A 15,435-nucleotide genomic window follows, 5' to 3' on the forward strand; every position below is an offset into this window, starting at 1 on the left:
GCTCATATGGGTGTGGGAGAAGGGTACAAAACGGACAAGATAACAATATCATACTAGGATACGAGTGTTTGATTCGCACATTAAATTATTTTGAGATTATGATTTTTTTTAATTAACTTATCTTATTTTATTTGGAAGGTTTGATAAAATAATACCAAAGGCATATAGAATAAGGTGAGATATAGAATAAATGTGAGATGAAATTTATAATGTGTTTGATTGATTGTATAAATTATCCCAAAAAAATTATAACATTAATTAAATATAATATAAATCTAATCTCAAATTTAATTCTGAATATCTCCGAAAAAAAGTATCAAACAACTCCTAAGAAGGTATTATAAAAAAATAAAATACATATATTGGTTTTAATAATTAATTAGCCCTTGTGGTATGGTTTTACTATATATATATAACTAATACATATATGTATATATTCATACAATATATTCCTATACAAAGTAAATTATATTTCATCAGACAATATATTCTTATACGTAGTATGGTATATTTCATTAATATTATGGAGTACTATTTTTATTTTAATACACTATATTTAGTGTTTTATTTATTTTATGATCATGGTGTCAGTGCTAGCATAAATGGAAATAATCACTTTGTGTTTTTTTCTGTCTTCAATAGAATTTTGAATCTGAGACCCCAGGTTTCTCAACCACTGTATTGATCACTAGGCAATATCCTTGGGTGCCAACATAGTTAGAGCTTGTTGGCTTAAAAAAATAGTTTTTAATTCAAAAATAAAAAGTCAAACTAAAACAACTTTTAAGTCAAAAATAAAAAGTCAAATTGATTTTTGACTTATTTTAAGTCATTTTAAATTTTTTTAAAGTCATTTTTGACTTTGCCAGACACTTCCCAACTTATTTTAAGTTATTTTTTATAATTGTCAAACACTTTCAGAAATTAAAAATTTACTTAAAAGTTGGTTTGATCAACTTTTAAGCCAATCCAAACACCATCTTAGTATTATGTAACACAAATATTCATCCAATACAACAAATCAAACAATCAACAAAAAACAATGTCATCATCATAGCTAATGTTTTTTTTTTTTGGTCATCATAGCTAACGTTAACACTACTAATATAGTATTCAATACTATTTTCATATACACTACCAAACGACTCCTTGATGGATATTTACCTAAGATTTGATATTCAAATTTAAAGTTATAATTTGAAATCAACGTTTGTTTGTGAAATGTGAATGAAATTTCAATTTCAAATGATTTGAAGTCTCAAATTTTCTAAAAAGTAGGATTTTAAATTTCAATTTGTAATCTTATTTTCTTAATGTAAAATTAGCTATCCTTTCATATTTTTGCAAACAAAGACCTATTATTTAAAAAATTGCCAGAAAAAACTCATATTTGATGTGAAGAAATTCTTTGTATCATATGAGAGAGTTATATATAAGAATAACTAGTATTATTTTGTTAATGTAAATTTATTTGGACAGTAAATCTTTATAAATTATGTGTATTCGAAAATTTGTGATGATATGTAATCACGAACATTTATTTCTAAAAAATATGAAAATATGCAATTTATTAATGAAGTGCATTAGTATATTTTGATACATTATTTATGAACTATATTTTGATATTTGGTAAAATTGTATAAGAGTTAAAAAAATCTTGAAAATCTCATAAATGTGGCATTTTACTGTTCATGGGAAGCAATACAAGTAAAAAAAATTCAAACATCACACTCAAATAAAATTTCAACTTTAATTCAACATAATTTCAAATCAAAATTGAAATCGTGTCAAAAAAGGACATATTTTTGTGATTCAACTTGATTTAATTTTTGGTTGAACACAAAGTCAAACTAATTTAATCAATTTTCATAAATATAATATAATATTTATCGAATTGTTTGTTGTCAACTTATTCAATTTTTCGTTTTTTAAGAAAACCAATAGTATTCCTTCATTCTACTAGTTTTTTTTTTTCATTTTAAAAGTTCAATTCATAATTATTTTATTATCATCTTTTTATTGTTATGGCTATAACTGTTTTATTTGACCAAAAAAAAAATCTTGATATCTATAAGTCTCTACTAGATTATAATTAAGTAAAAAATTATAATTAAAAGAATCCAAGTATAAGTCTCACAATTAATTCTTTACAGAAATCTAGATTCATGGCTACTTTTAAAAATCCATTAGTCTACTAGAGATAAAATGAAAAAAAAATTCACATGAGATATTTAAATTTAAAATTATCTATAAGAATCAATATATTATTCATATTTATTAAAAAAAAAATTCAACTTATTTTTTCTAAAAACATTTTCCATCCTACTGAAAACACTCAAAAACGAAAAAGAGGAGAAAGAAAAATTTTGTGCTCTTTTGTTTGTTTTGAAAAAATAAAAGAAAAGACATTTTGCTTAATTGATAATGGTGTGATAGATAACATACACTGGCATTTGGAGTCCCCGGAGAGTGTTGCCGGAATGGAGCGAGCTGGGTTGAAAACCCTTAACACCGTAGTTTCACCTCTCCATTTCCGGGCAAAAGCTTCAATTTTCCGTCCATTTTTGTTACCCAAAGTGGTGCACAATCTCCATTTCCCTCTCTTATCTTCCTCTTCACGTTTGTCTCTAGTCCGCTCTCTATGTAAGTTTATTCCTCTTTTTTCTGATTTGGGTTAATCTTAAATTTTGATATTTTGAGCCCCAGCTTGTGTTCTTGAAGATTGATTTTCGTTCGCAGGTGTAAGAAGTGATGCTAACACTATGCCTAATGGAGCTGGGGGTGTAGCAGCTCAGAATAAACTCCTGCAAGTGGTGTTAGTTTCTCCTCAGGTAGTGAACAAATATAAATACATTTGTATTGTCTTTCTCCTTTAGCTTTGGACGTGCAATGAGATAGTTTTAGGATTGCATTGTGAAGATAACTAGAAAAAGAAGGAATGCATCATAGACAAAGTAAGAAACTATTAGTAGTAGGTATAAGTGGAATTAGGATCTTACACTCTCTTTTCGTAACCTATAAAAGGGTTAACGTTCTTGACAAGCAACTCTTAAGTAGTTGGATATACCCCTCATAGTTATATCTGAACTTATATGAATTGGAATTTGTGACCAGGGTATGTTCCTGTCTACAAGGGAAGTTCAATATAATTTTTCCAATCAAATTGCACTTTTGCAATGTGGATTAGGCATTTCTTGATTTTTGGATCGGCTGGAATTCCGCAAATCATTAGTGTATTGTTGGTACTAGAAGTAACGATAGTATTATCACAATCTAATACATACTTTTCGTGAGTGTCTCATTCCATTTTAGTGTCTCACTTCAAACACCACACACACCCAAACTGATGCCAAAGTTTTTTTCTTCTTTTTTTGAGGAACCAAGAGGCTAAAATATTCAGGTGCTGCAAGCTTAAGTATCATAGTTTAGTTCTCTTGAGCTGCTTAGTTGGTTTTGCAACTGTTAACATGTTATTGATGTAAGGGATTGTAACAGGTTATAGATTATTTATATCTTATAATTATGGGTTGATACTGATCTAGCTTGCTTTTTGGATTTAATCCAGCAAAAGATTATTGCTTGTACGTATCTTAGGATGCTTGCTCTACTCTACAGGGCTTTGGTAGTGCAGTACGTGATTACAATTGTTTTCTTTAAAGCTAGCACATATCTACTTTTTTTTTTTGATAACCGAGAAATCCGTCTGTGACCCGCCCTTTGGACCAATCAAAGCCTTCTAAACTCGGTGGATAATGGGCCCGCCCCTCTACCCTTCTCCACTTAAATACCAGGCTTCGCTTTGCGTGGTGTGGGGCTTGAACCTGCGACCTAAGCCACAAATCCTCCACCTTTTGCCACTCGAGCTAGGCCTTGGGGGAAAGCACATATCTACTTCATTTCCTCCCTTGTGTGTAGGTTTGGGCTCTTCTCCGATCTGTCAGATTCCTTTGCTTTTCTTTTTGCCTGAGGTGAAATATGTTGCTACCTTTAGCCTTAAAATGAAAAAAAAGTGTGGTAAGAGGCAAAACTTTAGAAGCATGCTAGGGTTCCGGTCCTCCTGGAACTGTAAATTGTGCCTCATAGAAAGAACTATGGTAGTGGTTCCATTTAGTTTTGTTTTTTCTTGCAAGATCAATCCTTGTACTTTAGGAAAGTAACATTATTTTCTCATTTACTTAATAATAAAAATGTTCAGCAAGGGCAGTATGCTGGCTAGTTTGGTTTGAGACTGGCTTCCACCTCTTTGGTGTAGTCTTGGGCTGGGTGGGTTTTGGTTCATCCTTGCAAGTGTTTTGTGTCTAAACTGGGTAGAAATGACGCTGTGACATCACTAGTTTTGATCATGTTACAGGGTTCGTACTTCCAATACAATATTTTGCAATCTTACCAATTAAAGGAAATTCTAGTCATGATTCCGAAAATGAGATGGTGAAGAATAAATTTGGATTGTCCATTTCCTTTTTTCTGTTCTTCTTGTATTGACCTAATCATAACTATTGATTGGTTCTGGTGTCTTGGCCTATTGACAACACATACATCATTAACTATAAACACATACTTTATTGTGAGTTGTAATCTATAGGCAGGGTTGGAAATTGACTTAAACCTCTCAGTACTCAACTATCAATCATTTGAATGAAAAGCTCACTTGCCAATTCATGGAGCAATGAATTCAAGAGTAACAAAGTCTATCAATATTTCACTTTTTGACTCTGTGCTTTTATAATACTGTTTTTTTCCTTATCATTTTTTAATTTCAGTCTTCCAATTTGATCATTGTCGGAGAGAAATAAATCCTGGTAAAGATAGTTCATATTTCTAATATACTCTGCTAAAATCATTATGGTCTAGATTCTAGAATGTTTTTAATCATTGTGGTCTAGACTCTAGAATGCTGTTAATCATTGTGATCTAGACTCTAGAATGCTGTTAATTTCGTCTAGAGGGTAAGGTCTCGATACACCCACCCTCCCCAGACCCCACTTGTGGGTCCGTATGTTATTGTTGTTGATTACTTTTCTAATGACATTCTGAATTGAATTTGGAAATTTGCTTTTGCTGGAAAATCTCAACTTGAATCAAGGGAACAATTTCTTTTATATATATAAATGACAAGAGATAAGTGGATTTCAGAGGTTCTACTCTCTGTAGTTGATGCTTGAATGCAAAATATAGATGCTATTACCATGGCTCCTGCTTAGTTTCAAGTGGCATGACTTCATATTGAAATGTCACCTGCAGGATGACCATATGCTCTTTTTACATGGGATTGTAGTCGTTCCTCTGGTGTATATCTAATTTGTAATCGGATAAAAAAACACCTGTTTCTATAAATGACATCTTGATGGTACTATAGATAAATTACTGTGTGGCATTCCTGATATGAATCATAGAGTAAAATAAATAATGCAAGCACATTTAATTTTGTAGAAAATTGAGTTGTCTAGACTGTTCAGCCGTGCCGCTTTCGTCTAATATGTATTGTATCAGTAAAGATTTGAGTAAAAGTCTTCCATATATGGATACTTTTCAACTTGGACCAACAGTGAAACCCCAATTCATTGGGACTGTTGATAAAATCAAATAGAAATCCCCAAGGGTGTCATATTCTAGAGCCCAAACTATGTGATTTAATAGATCCTCTTGTGGGTCAAGGTCTTCTTCTCTTTCCCTTTCTTCAAACTCCGATTCATATTTTTTATAGAGAAATCTCTAATCAAGGGTATCTCTTCTTGAGAACCAAATTGGCTATTTCCTTGCAGCATTGTGCACAATTCATACCGGGCTAATTTATTTTTTATTAAGATCTTGGCAAATGTCAAGATTTTAGAACGGGTTGGGTTTGTACCAGCTAAGTATACAGATTCATTTTTGATAGGATATCGCGTGACCTAGTTAACTTAGCTGGTTTGTCTTCCCCAAGTTTTCCCTCTATGTGGTATTTAACATGGAGAAGGTGGCAAAAACAGGTAGCATATGACTCCAGTGTCCAAGCATGTTGTCCTGACTTACCATCTTTTCAGTTTGTTTAATCCGTCTTGAGAAACTTTCGATTTCTTTCCTTGACCTTAACAAATTAAGGAAATTCTCTTTCTCTCCCTCACCCCTCTGGCCCATCTTCCTTAGTTAATGAAGTTATTTTTCTAACTTAAAGAGTTTTGTAAAGACAATTCTTTTAATTATAAGGTTTTGATAGCCAGTGCTTTGATACAGTTTGAGGTTTGACAGTTTCCATTAGCTTGGTTCAGCAGGAGATACATGTATTTTTGTCTGCAATTTGTTACGTAATGATGTTTCATAGGTGAATCATACAGTGTTAACATTCTATGCTATAGGATATTTATATTTCCTCTTTGATGGTGTGTTTATTACTTCATCTTCATAAGCAGGGAAACTATCACATAAACATTAGAACACATACTTTTGGATTGAAAAACGACTTAAATGGTTCTATCTCTTCTATTTCTCTGTATTGATAGATACCTGGAAACACTGGAAGCATAGCAAGAACTTGTGCAGCATCAGCTGTTGGACTGCACCTAGTTGAGGTATCAATACATATCTAAATATTACTAGTTTAAATATCTTAGTAACATTCTTGCATGGTGCTAGAATAGCTATTATTTTTCACTAGTAAAATCTATTTAGCTCCTATTACTGTGACATCAAGACTTGTATTCTTAATTTTCTTTGCTTCTGCAGCCATTAGGATTTCCAATTGATAATACAAAGTTGAAGCGCGCTGGACTTGATTATTGGCCGTATCCTTTTAGCAGTTCACTGTTGTGAATTTTTACAATCTTTGGTCTAGGAGCGTGTTCTTGTGCAATGTAGAGATATCTGAAACTCTTCATCATGTTTTCTTGTTTTTGTCGTACTAATTGTTATGAAACTGTAGAATATCAAAAAAATGAACCTTGGGCCTAACTCAACCTCAAAAGCTTGCTCATTCCGGGAGGATTGTCCAAGACTATATATGGAGTCCATGTTCCCCTCCCACAAACGATGTAGGACTCCAACAATCCCTGCACTCCCTGGACATCTGGATCGTGCGCAATACCCAACATCAGGAATAATGAATAGGGATGAGCTTGACTCTGATACCATGATAAATGAATTTGGGCCTAACTCAACCCCAAGAGCTAGAGTTAGGCCCAAGGTCCATTTTACATGGTATCAGAGCAAGACCCATCTCAATTCTTGTTTTCCGATGTTGGGCTCCTATATTAAATTGTTCACGCTCTGGATTTCCATCCATGGGCACGAGGGGTGTGTGAAGAGTCCCACATCGGTTGCTTAGGGGATGAATGGTCTCTTTAATATGACTTTGACAATCCTCACCTCTTGAGCTAGTTTTTGGGTTTGGGTTAAATTCGAAGTGCATTTTAACAATATTTTTGGGGTATAACAATTCTCAGCACTCATTGTTTGTCAGTTTTGCTGCATTCATCATTTTTTCGGTGTTCTCTATAGTGCTCATATCTATGGATCTCTATATTGTAAGTTGTCAATTTTCAACTGTTAACTCTTCCCAACAGATATGTTGTTGTCAAAGTGCATCGGTCCTGGGATGAATTCCGGGAGTACTTCATGGAACAGGTCTCTTAATACCTCATTCATATAGCTCCAAAACATTTAGATAGCATAGACTAAATTCCTTCTTCTTCCTTTTCTTCAGGCGGGGGAAAAGAGGCTGTTGGCATTTACAAAGAGAGGAACAGCTACACATTCAGTAAGTTTAGATGCTTTTTCTACTCATATAGTTCTCTCGGCTTGTAACCTTGGGAAGTTTTTTGGCCAAATGAGACCAATTTATTCCGTCTTGAATTGGAAGAAAACGTAGAAATCCATATTTTTCTTCTTTTTTTTGGTTGATAAAGAGAAATGTTCTTTTGCTGTCACTGTAAAATCTATAATGTTGGAACAAGATAGACGTAAAATCATTCAAAGGAAGTTGTCTCGAAGGACCAACAGTTTCTTGAATCTGTGCAGACTTAGTGAAGGATAGGGCACAATGGAAGGAAAAGATTTATTCAGGAGATATCTAGTTGCTGAGGATATATTTCAGTTATGTTAGCACCTTTACATCCTATGCTTTCAAGGAGTTGAGCTTTTTCAGAGGTTTACACATCAGTAGAAAATATGAAGAATTTCTAGTGCCTTTTATTTTATATGATATTAGTATAAGATGAGTTTAAATAGAGTAATATGGTAAGTGAGGATATAGCTGTCCCACCTGACATGTAGTAGTAGCTGTAAAATCTGTAATGTTACGCTAAATGCTGATGCTGCAGATTTTCTCTAGTTTATCTGAGATAGTCCGTAAAGTACTTGGATGCAAGACTTATTGAAACTAAATTAGTTTAGGCCAATTCTAAATTCTTTTTGGTGAGACCCTACAGATTTGATCAACCACCTCTTGCTGTCTTCAATACTTTCCATCTCTTACCTGTTCTAAGAATTTCAGATGATTTTGAGCATCTCAATTCAGTTGCTTTTAGCTTTACTTTTCCCTTTCTGTTTTTTACTTCTATTCTTCAATTGTGACTCAAACAAGTGTGGAACTGAGTTGTAGTTGATTGGTTGTTGAGCGTTTTACCAGGAACTACTTTAGCTGTTCTTTCCATACAAGAAATTGTATTCTCCTCTTTCATTTCTTTCGTTTTCTTTGGCTTCTGAGGTTGGAGAAGTAGGAGGTGGAAGGCACCACAAATTCTAATATAACTAGGAATAGGTAGACAATGAAACTAATTTGTTTCAAAGAGATTGACTGAGAGGACCAAAAAGTTATGTTTTCATTTTGCTTTCTTGAAAACTGTAACGAACCTGGCTAAAGTGAAATTCTTCTTGGCTCCAGAAGTACTTTTATTGACAAGCCGAAGACTTTCCTCTAGTTTCTTCAGAGTTTTTTTCCAAGCATTGTTGCTTTTCTCATCTAAGTTTCTCTTGTCTAATGAAACACACTATTGTTAATCAAAGGAACTCGTGCCCGTCCACTCCCTTTCATGATGAAAGCCGGATTAATATAAGCAAACATTTCCTTATAATGCAAATTTGGTGTAATTCTAGTATCATTGATGCAGGACTTCTCCTATAAAAAGGGTGATTGGCTTGTATTTGGATCAGAAACTAAAGGGTTACCTCCTGAAGCCCTGCTTGACTGCAAGAGTGAATCTCTTGGAGGAGGAGCCCTACGGATTCCCATGGTTGAAACATATGTTAGGTGCTTGAATTTATCAGTAAGTGTTGGTATTGCTGTATATGAAGCTTCTCGACAAATAAACTATGAACAACTTCAATGTCCACCTGACACTTGTATGGATACCGAAACATCATTTGTTACTGAAGATATTTTTGCTTAAACTGCTTCATATTGCACTTCTACAAATCCTATGTGCCTTACACAATGAAGCAGCAAACAGGAAAAGATCAGCATATCTAGATCATAAGGTGTTTACATCTTAGTTATTGAGTTCTCACTCTTCTTGTGTTGCCATTTTCTGCACTTACAATGTCTTTTTTAGATTCAATCCATCATTACTAATACTATATACATTGAGAAATGTCGTTTTCGTTGCTCAAAGGATGAATTAAAATCTCCAGGTTTTGCTAACATAGTGTAGTATAAAATGTGAGAAATGAAAATGGCTAAACAGGATGAGTATATGAAAAGACCATTCTGGCATCTTCACGGGTATGCTTCTTGACACTTGCATGTGAGGGAGAGGGAAACAAGCTATCTGTTTCTATCAGACAACACAATTTCCATGTTCTCTTCAACAGTGAAAATGAAAGCACCATTCCTAAAAATCCCAAAAATGTGATGTTCTCTGGTCTAAAAAATCTCATTATTTGCATACAATGAAAATGGTTGTATTGCATTGTATTGTATACATAGTAAATATTATCACAAACATTTCAAATCACTTTTCCTCCTTTCTTCCCCTTATTATTTCTTCTTAATAATAGTGTGAGTTTGTAAATCAATATATAGGCTCATGTGGCCATCTTATCCAGTGCATCAACAGTAGACATCATCTGTTTTCAGACTGTTGACGGGAAGGGAATTCTCACCAATAAGATAAAAGTTTAAATGGTCAATCAATTGCTTGTTATCCGAAATTGCTCAGTTATATTTTACCCTTTACTATACTTGTGGTCCGTTTAAATCCTTTACCACAACTAATTAATTTTTTTGTTTTAATATCTCATTCTTGCATTTAAAAGAAAGTCTCATTTTTTCCCCCTTGATTTCTAATGTGGTTCTCAAATTTAGGGTAATTCTAAATCACATTTTTGAACTATTACTCTAAAAAATAATTGGATATGTGATGTTCACTCATTTCAAACTAAACTTTTGTGAAGGCAAGGACAAATACAAAACAATATATAAAGTGAGACAAAATTGAACAATTTATAATAATATAACAAAAGTATTTTTGGACCTTTCCCCCGTCCAAATCAATCACTTTGTAATATGCAGATAACAGTTAGTTACTATATATATATACTCAAGCAAACTAAAAATATACTCCAAAGTCATGACTCTGTCTGCTTAAATTATGTACAAAAACAAATAATTTTAGGACAATCTCATGTGGAGCTAGCAAAGCAACAAATTAATGACCCCAAAATCCAGCTCAAATATCTGCATGATTTTCAGGTCAATTATTTTCAACAAATTAAGACTCATTTAATTTCTATTTGGACCCATTCATATGGATGAATTCAAGAATAGTCTTCCTCTGTCGGTGGTTGTACACTTTTAATGCTTTGGTATAACCAAATTTCTTCAAATTAACTTATCATAGTGAAAACTAATGTAGAAATTCGACAGATAATTTGAGACTGAGAAAGTAATTTTCATCATCTCTTCAATAATTTTATCATTAATTATTAGTAAGAAAAAAGAAAGAAGATGAGAATTCCTTCAAAAATGCAAATGTTGAAAAACAGTGAATCTTTGACAGTTAGCTGAATAAGTCTAAAAGGTAAAAATAAAATAATTGAAGATAGTGCAATAGTTTAATTCTATTGCACATGAGCCAACGTGCCACAATATCTCATATAGTGTGATATAGTCATATATAGATCATTGCTTTTTTCTTTTGTTTAATAGATCAAAACTTTTAAAAAACAATACTTCTAACCAATTTCAAGATTTTCATAAAAAATATTTAAAATAATTATATGAAGAAAATAAGAAAATTCAATATCAATTTATATATTAAAAAATATCTTATAGAGTACTCATTTTCCGATAGATAGTATTTGAACTACTTGTTTCCTTAATTGAATTAATTATTTTGTACTTTCTACATAGAAATATATTTGTGTAGTAATTATTTTTTTGCTATTTTTACTTATATAAATAAATGTTAGAGTTTTGATTATTATTAATAAAATTAATTTTCTCATTATGCTAATTAGTTTCTTGTAGTAGGGACCTATTTATTTTGTCAGGAAAAAATAAGCCAACACTTTAAGAAGGAAAATAAAATTTTAAAATAACAGAAAGTGACCAAATAGCAGATCCGAAAAACTTTATAATCATTAGAAATTTGTTTCTAACTCTCTGCAATAAAATACTGACCCCTCACGTGCCCTCTTCTCTACTACGTATATGGACACCTATACTTTTTATTGTATCTTTTTTTATTGAGATTGTTGAATATATTCAAACTAAAATGAAGGAAGAAATAAAAATAAATAAATAAATAAGGAGGAGGAAGATAAAATGATTGTAATATGCCAAATCAATTTATATATTTCTTCGGAGAGTAGCATGAATATGTTCTTAAATTACGCAGGAATTATTAATTTTATTTCTAAATTATTAATATTTTTTAAAATATTTTTTTATTTGACTAACTAAATTTAAATATTTTCTGATCTTACAACATGAGAAATGCATTCCTAAATTCTCGTCAAATTTAAGAGTGTTTTCAAGATTGCTTTAACGAGAGTTTGAAACCATTGTTATGTCATGTTTAAGAGATTATATCAAATTTAATTAATCAAGTAAAAGAAATATTTTTAAAGCTATTAATAATTCAAAATAAAAATAATAATTCATATCAAATTAAAAAATGCTTGTTAATACATTTCCTATATATAAATATAACCTCTCATCCTCTTCACTACTTCACAGAAGAAACACTCTCTGTAAATAGAAAAATACAGAGTAATAGTACTGCATTTTGTAATAGAGAGAGGAGAAATGGGTCTCACCGGAGTAACATTGTTGGTCACTCTCATGGTGGTGGCCGCCGTTACTTTGCCGGCAAATGCCTGCCTGCCGGCGGACCAAGCAGCACTGATGGATATCAAAGCAGCTCTTAAGGAGCCATATTTGGGCATTTTCAACACATGGACTGGCAGCAACTGTTGCCAGGGCTGGTATGGTGTTAGCTGTGACCCGACTACGCAACGAGTTGCAGACATTGTTCTTCGGGGAGAATCCGAAGATCCGATTTACGAGAAAGCCGGCCGGTCTGGTTACATGACCGGTTCACTCTCCCCTTCTCTCTGCAAACTCGACAAGCTCGCTACACTCATCGTCGCCGACTGGAAAGATATCTCCGGCGAAATTCCGGCTTGTGTCACTTCATTACCAGATCTCCGTATTCTTGAGCTCATCGGCAACAAAATCACCGGTCAAATCCCGGAAAACATCGGTCAGCTGAGTAAACTCACTGTTCTAAACCTCGCCGACAATAAAATCTGCGGTTCAATCCCCGCCTCCATTGTCAACCTCGGAAAACTAAAGCACCTCGAACTCAGCAACAATCAACTCACCGGCGAAATCCCGTCCGATATCGGAAAACTCGGAATGATGAGCCGAGCACTACTCAACAAGAACAAACTCACAGGTTCAATCCCTAACTCAATCACTCAACTTCGCCGGTTAGCCGATCTAGATCTGTCAATGAATCAAATCACCGGTTCACTCCCGGCTCAGCTCGGTTCAATGCCGGTTCTCTCAACTCTAAACCTCGATTCCAACCAAATCTCCAGTTCAATCCCCACTAACCTACTTAGCAACAGCGGATTAAACATCTTAAACTTAAGCAGAAACTCATTAGAAGGAGAATTACCAGATGTATTTTGCTCAAAAACGTACTTCACACATCTGGATTTATCATACAATAATCTTCGAGGTTCAGTTCCAAAATCATTATCATCAGCTAAGTACATTGGCCATTTGGATTTAAGCCATAATCACCTTTGTGGCCCGATTCCAAACGGGTCACCCTTCGATCATCTAGAAGCTTCTTCTTTCTCTAACAACGATTGTTTGTGTGGATCGCCATTACGTACTTGTTAATTCTTTTTTGTTTACTTACTAAATTTGTAATTAATCGAAATTATCGGTTGATTACGCATAAATGGATGTGTAATTGTGTATTTTGTTGTTATGATTAAAAAAATATTCTTATGTGTTAGCTTAATTATTATTATTATTGCTAAGCAATATGATGGATTATGCGGTTCTATCATGCATGCACGTGAAAATGCGTGACAGTTTACAAGAAAAATTATTGAAGAAATTGTGTGCTATTATTATTAGTAAATTGTAATATAATAAATCCCACGAACTTTTGTTTACTCAATTTATTCTTTTTTCGTGTTTCCTTTTTTTACTTTTAGTTCGAGTATTGTTTTTTTTTTAACCAAATATATTGCGCACAAACAAACATTCATAAAGAGTAATTAACACCATGTAGAAGGATTGTTGCTTGTTGTATTCTAATGTATTGTATTATTAGTTTAAATATCATGTTTATTTTAATTGTTAATTAAATTTTATTTTATTATATCATTTAAATTTTTTGTTAGGTAATGAGGAAAAGTTTATTTTGTGTAACTATCAATTTCGGTAATTACATTGTTATCGTAATATTTTTTTTTTCTCATTTTATCTTTATTTATTATTTAGTAATTTTATTTTATTTTTTATCATACTTTTTTTAAAATTGTAACTCTATCATGTACCTTAATTTTCATGTAAGTTTATCATTCAAATTATTGATGTGCGATATTAATGATGGAGAACAGTATAATCTCTCTAAACTTTATACAATATTTATTAAAATGATACAATACAATTTAATATAATATAGTGTAATACATTTATGAAGTAATATGTAACCATCATTAATAACGTGAGAATATTGATATGACCTAGTGGTTAATGCCTGAATCTCAAGTTCTAAATTAAGCGAAGATAAAAAATAGTCGATAATTCTTTATCTTTGTCTTAATTTTGGTGAATAGAGTCCCAATAGGGCCAAATATCCTATTTTGTGCGAATATCTCCAATTTATGTGCTTACCTATGCACTGTTGGTCTGTGAAAAACTTGATTTGATGGGTTATCAATAATTCAGTAATGGACAAAAGAGCAGGGAAAAAAAGGGGAAATTTCAGGTAATTTGAAAGGAAATGTTAATTTTAGTCATTGAGTTAATGATTTAAATGATATAATTGATTAATTGAAAAAATTGTATAAAGTGTTTGCTCAAATGCATTGCTACGTCGGTAAGGATTGGTGGGTGGGTGACCCTCATCAATTAATCCACTCTATTCATTAAACAATTTTGTCTTTTGTATTCACATCAATATGAGATTTTTTAGAATAAGATATTGGTGATTGAACTTATAATGAAAATGTTTTTTACCAAGGTCAACTATGTTACATAAGTAAAATTCTTTCCGTTATTCAATCATTTCAAATTTAGAGTTATTCTTTGGAAAATAATTAATTTCAATCATGTTATTTTTTTTTTATTAAAGCAGAGAATTGAACTAAAAATTCTCTTTCTTTGTCATCAATCGAGTCATTTTTTTATTGTGCATCTTGACTAATTCCATAAAGTATTTATTAGTTTTTCAATTTGAATATAGTAATGATCAGTGTTTTAAAAGACGGGGCGTGAGGCGAGACGTTTTATACAATACAGGGCGAGGTGTAAGTCTCATGGATTTACGGGGCGTAGTCTCATGTATATTCAGTTTTATAGTTTTATTATTAATAAAATAAGCAAAAGTAAACCTTTCAATGATTTATGATTTTTATTTGAGATATGTATTAATAATTAATAATGAAGAAAAAAGTATTATAATTACTATTTGAGAAATATCATTACACCAATAATAAAAATATAATTTAAAGCAAAAAAAAATTAAAAAAATTAATAACGCCTGGTACGTTTTTACGCCCAAGACTTACGTTTTTATGCTTGGGGCTTTACGCTTCAAATTTTAGGACTTACACCTTATGGATCTACGTCTTTAATTTACGCCCAGGAGTGTTTTTGAAACGCCCTGCCCCGAGACTTGCCCTGAAACTCGCCCCAAAAACGTTTTTGAAAACACTATAATGATCACTAAATCCTCTAAAATCTTTATAAACCTTGAACGTTGAGAAGTAAAA

At 32.3% G+C, this 15,435-nt stretch overlaps 3 protein-coding genes across 3 annotated transcripts in view; all 3 read left to right on the forward strand.

Moving 5' to 3' along the window:
• The window catches only part of LOC125843766 (protein M7), a 236,831-nt gene that overhangs the window by 61,090 nt on the left and 160,306 nt on the right, over window positions 1-15,435 (forward strand). The gene's annotated exons all lie outside the window — the stretch shown is intronic.
• Window positions 2,346-9,365, forward strand: LOC125843677 (uncharacterized). The gene is made up of 7 exons (XM_049522851.1): window positions 2,346-2,643; window positions 2,740-2,831; window positions 6,480-6,548; window positions 6,703-6,761; window positions 7,539-7,599; window positions 7,679-7,732; window positions 9,084-9,365. Exons 1-7 carry the CDS (start codon window positions 2,481-2,483, stop codon window positions 9,360-9,362), a joined length of 777 nt encoding a protein of 258 aa, XP_049378808.1. The 5' UTR covers window positions 2,346-2,480; the 3' UTR covers window positions 9,363-9,365.
• On the forward strand, window positions 12,140-13,416 carry LOC125843616 (DNA damage-repair/toleration protein DRT100-like). The gene has a single exon (XM_049522768.1). The coding sequence runs from the start codon at window positions 12,221-12,223 to the stop codon at window positions 13,325-13,327; it is 1,107 nt and encodes a 368-aa protein (XP_049378725.1). The 5' UTR covers window positions 12,140-12,220; the 3' UTR covers window positions 13,328-13,416.

The sequence above is a fragment of the Solanum stenotomum genome, chromosome 1, assembly GCF_019186545.1.
Source record: "Solanum stenotomum isolate F172 chromosome 1, ASM1918654v1, whole genome shotgun sequence".
Taxonomy (NCBI): Eukaryota; Viridiplantae; Streptophyta; class Magnoliopsida; order Solanales; family Solanaceae; genus Solanum; species Solanum stenotomum.

What these genes read in the sequence shown, in the direction of transcription:
- LOC125843677 (XM_049522851.1), top strand. Translation starts at nt 2,481, where the DNA reads ATGGAGCGAGCTGGGTTGAAAACCCTTAACACCGTAGTTTCACCTCTC. An exon ending in GTCTCTAGTCCGCTCTCTAT is followed by an intron (nt 2,644 to 2,739) that starts GTAAGTTTATTC and finishes TTTCGTTCGCAG; the next exon opens with GTGTAAGAAGTGATGCTAAC. An exon ending in GAGGAACAGCTACACATTCA is followed by an intron (nt 7,733 to 9,083) that starts GTAAGTTTAGAT and finishes TCATTGATGCAG; the next exon opens with GACTTCTCCTATAAAAAGGG.
- LOC125843616 (XM_049522768.1), top strand. Translation starts at nt 12,221, where the DNA reads ATGGGTCTCACCGGAGTAACATTGTTGGTCACTCTCATGGTGGTGGCC.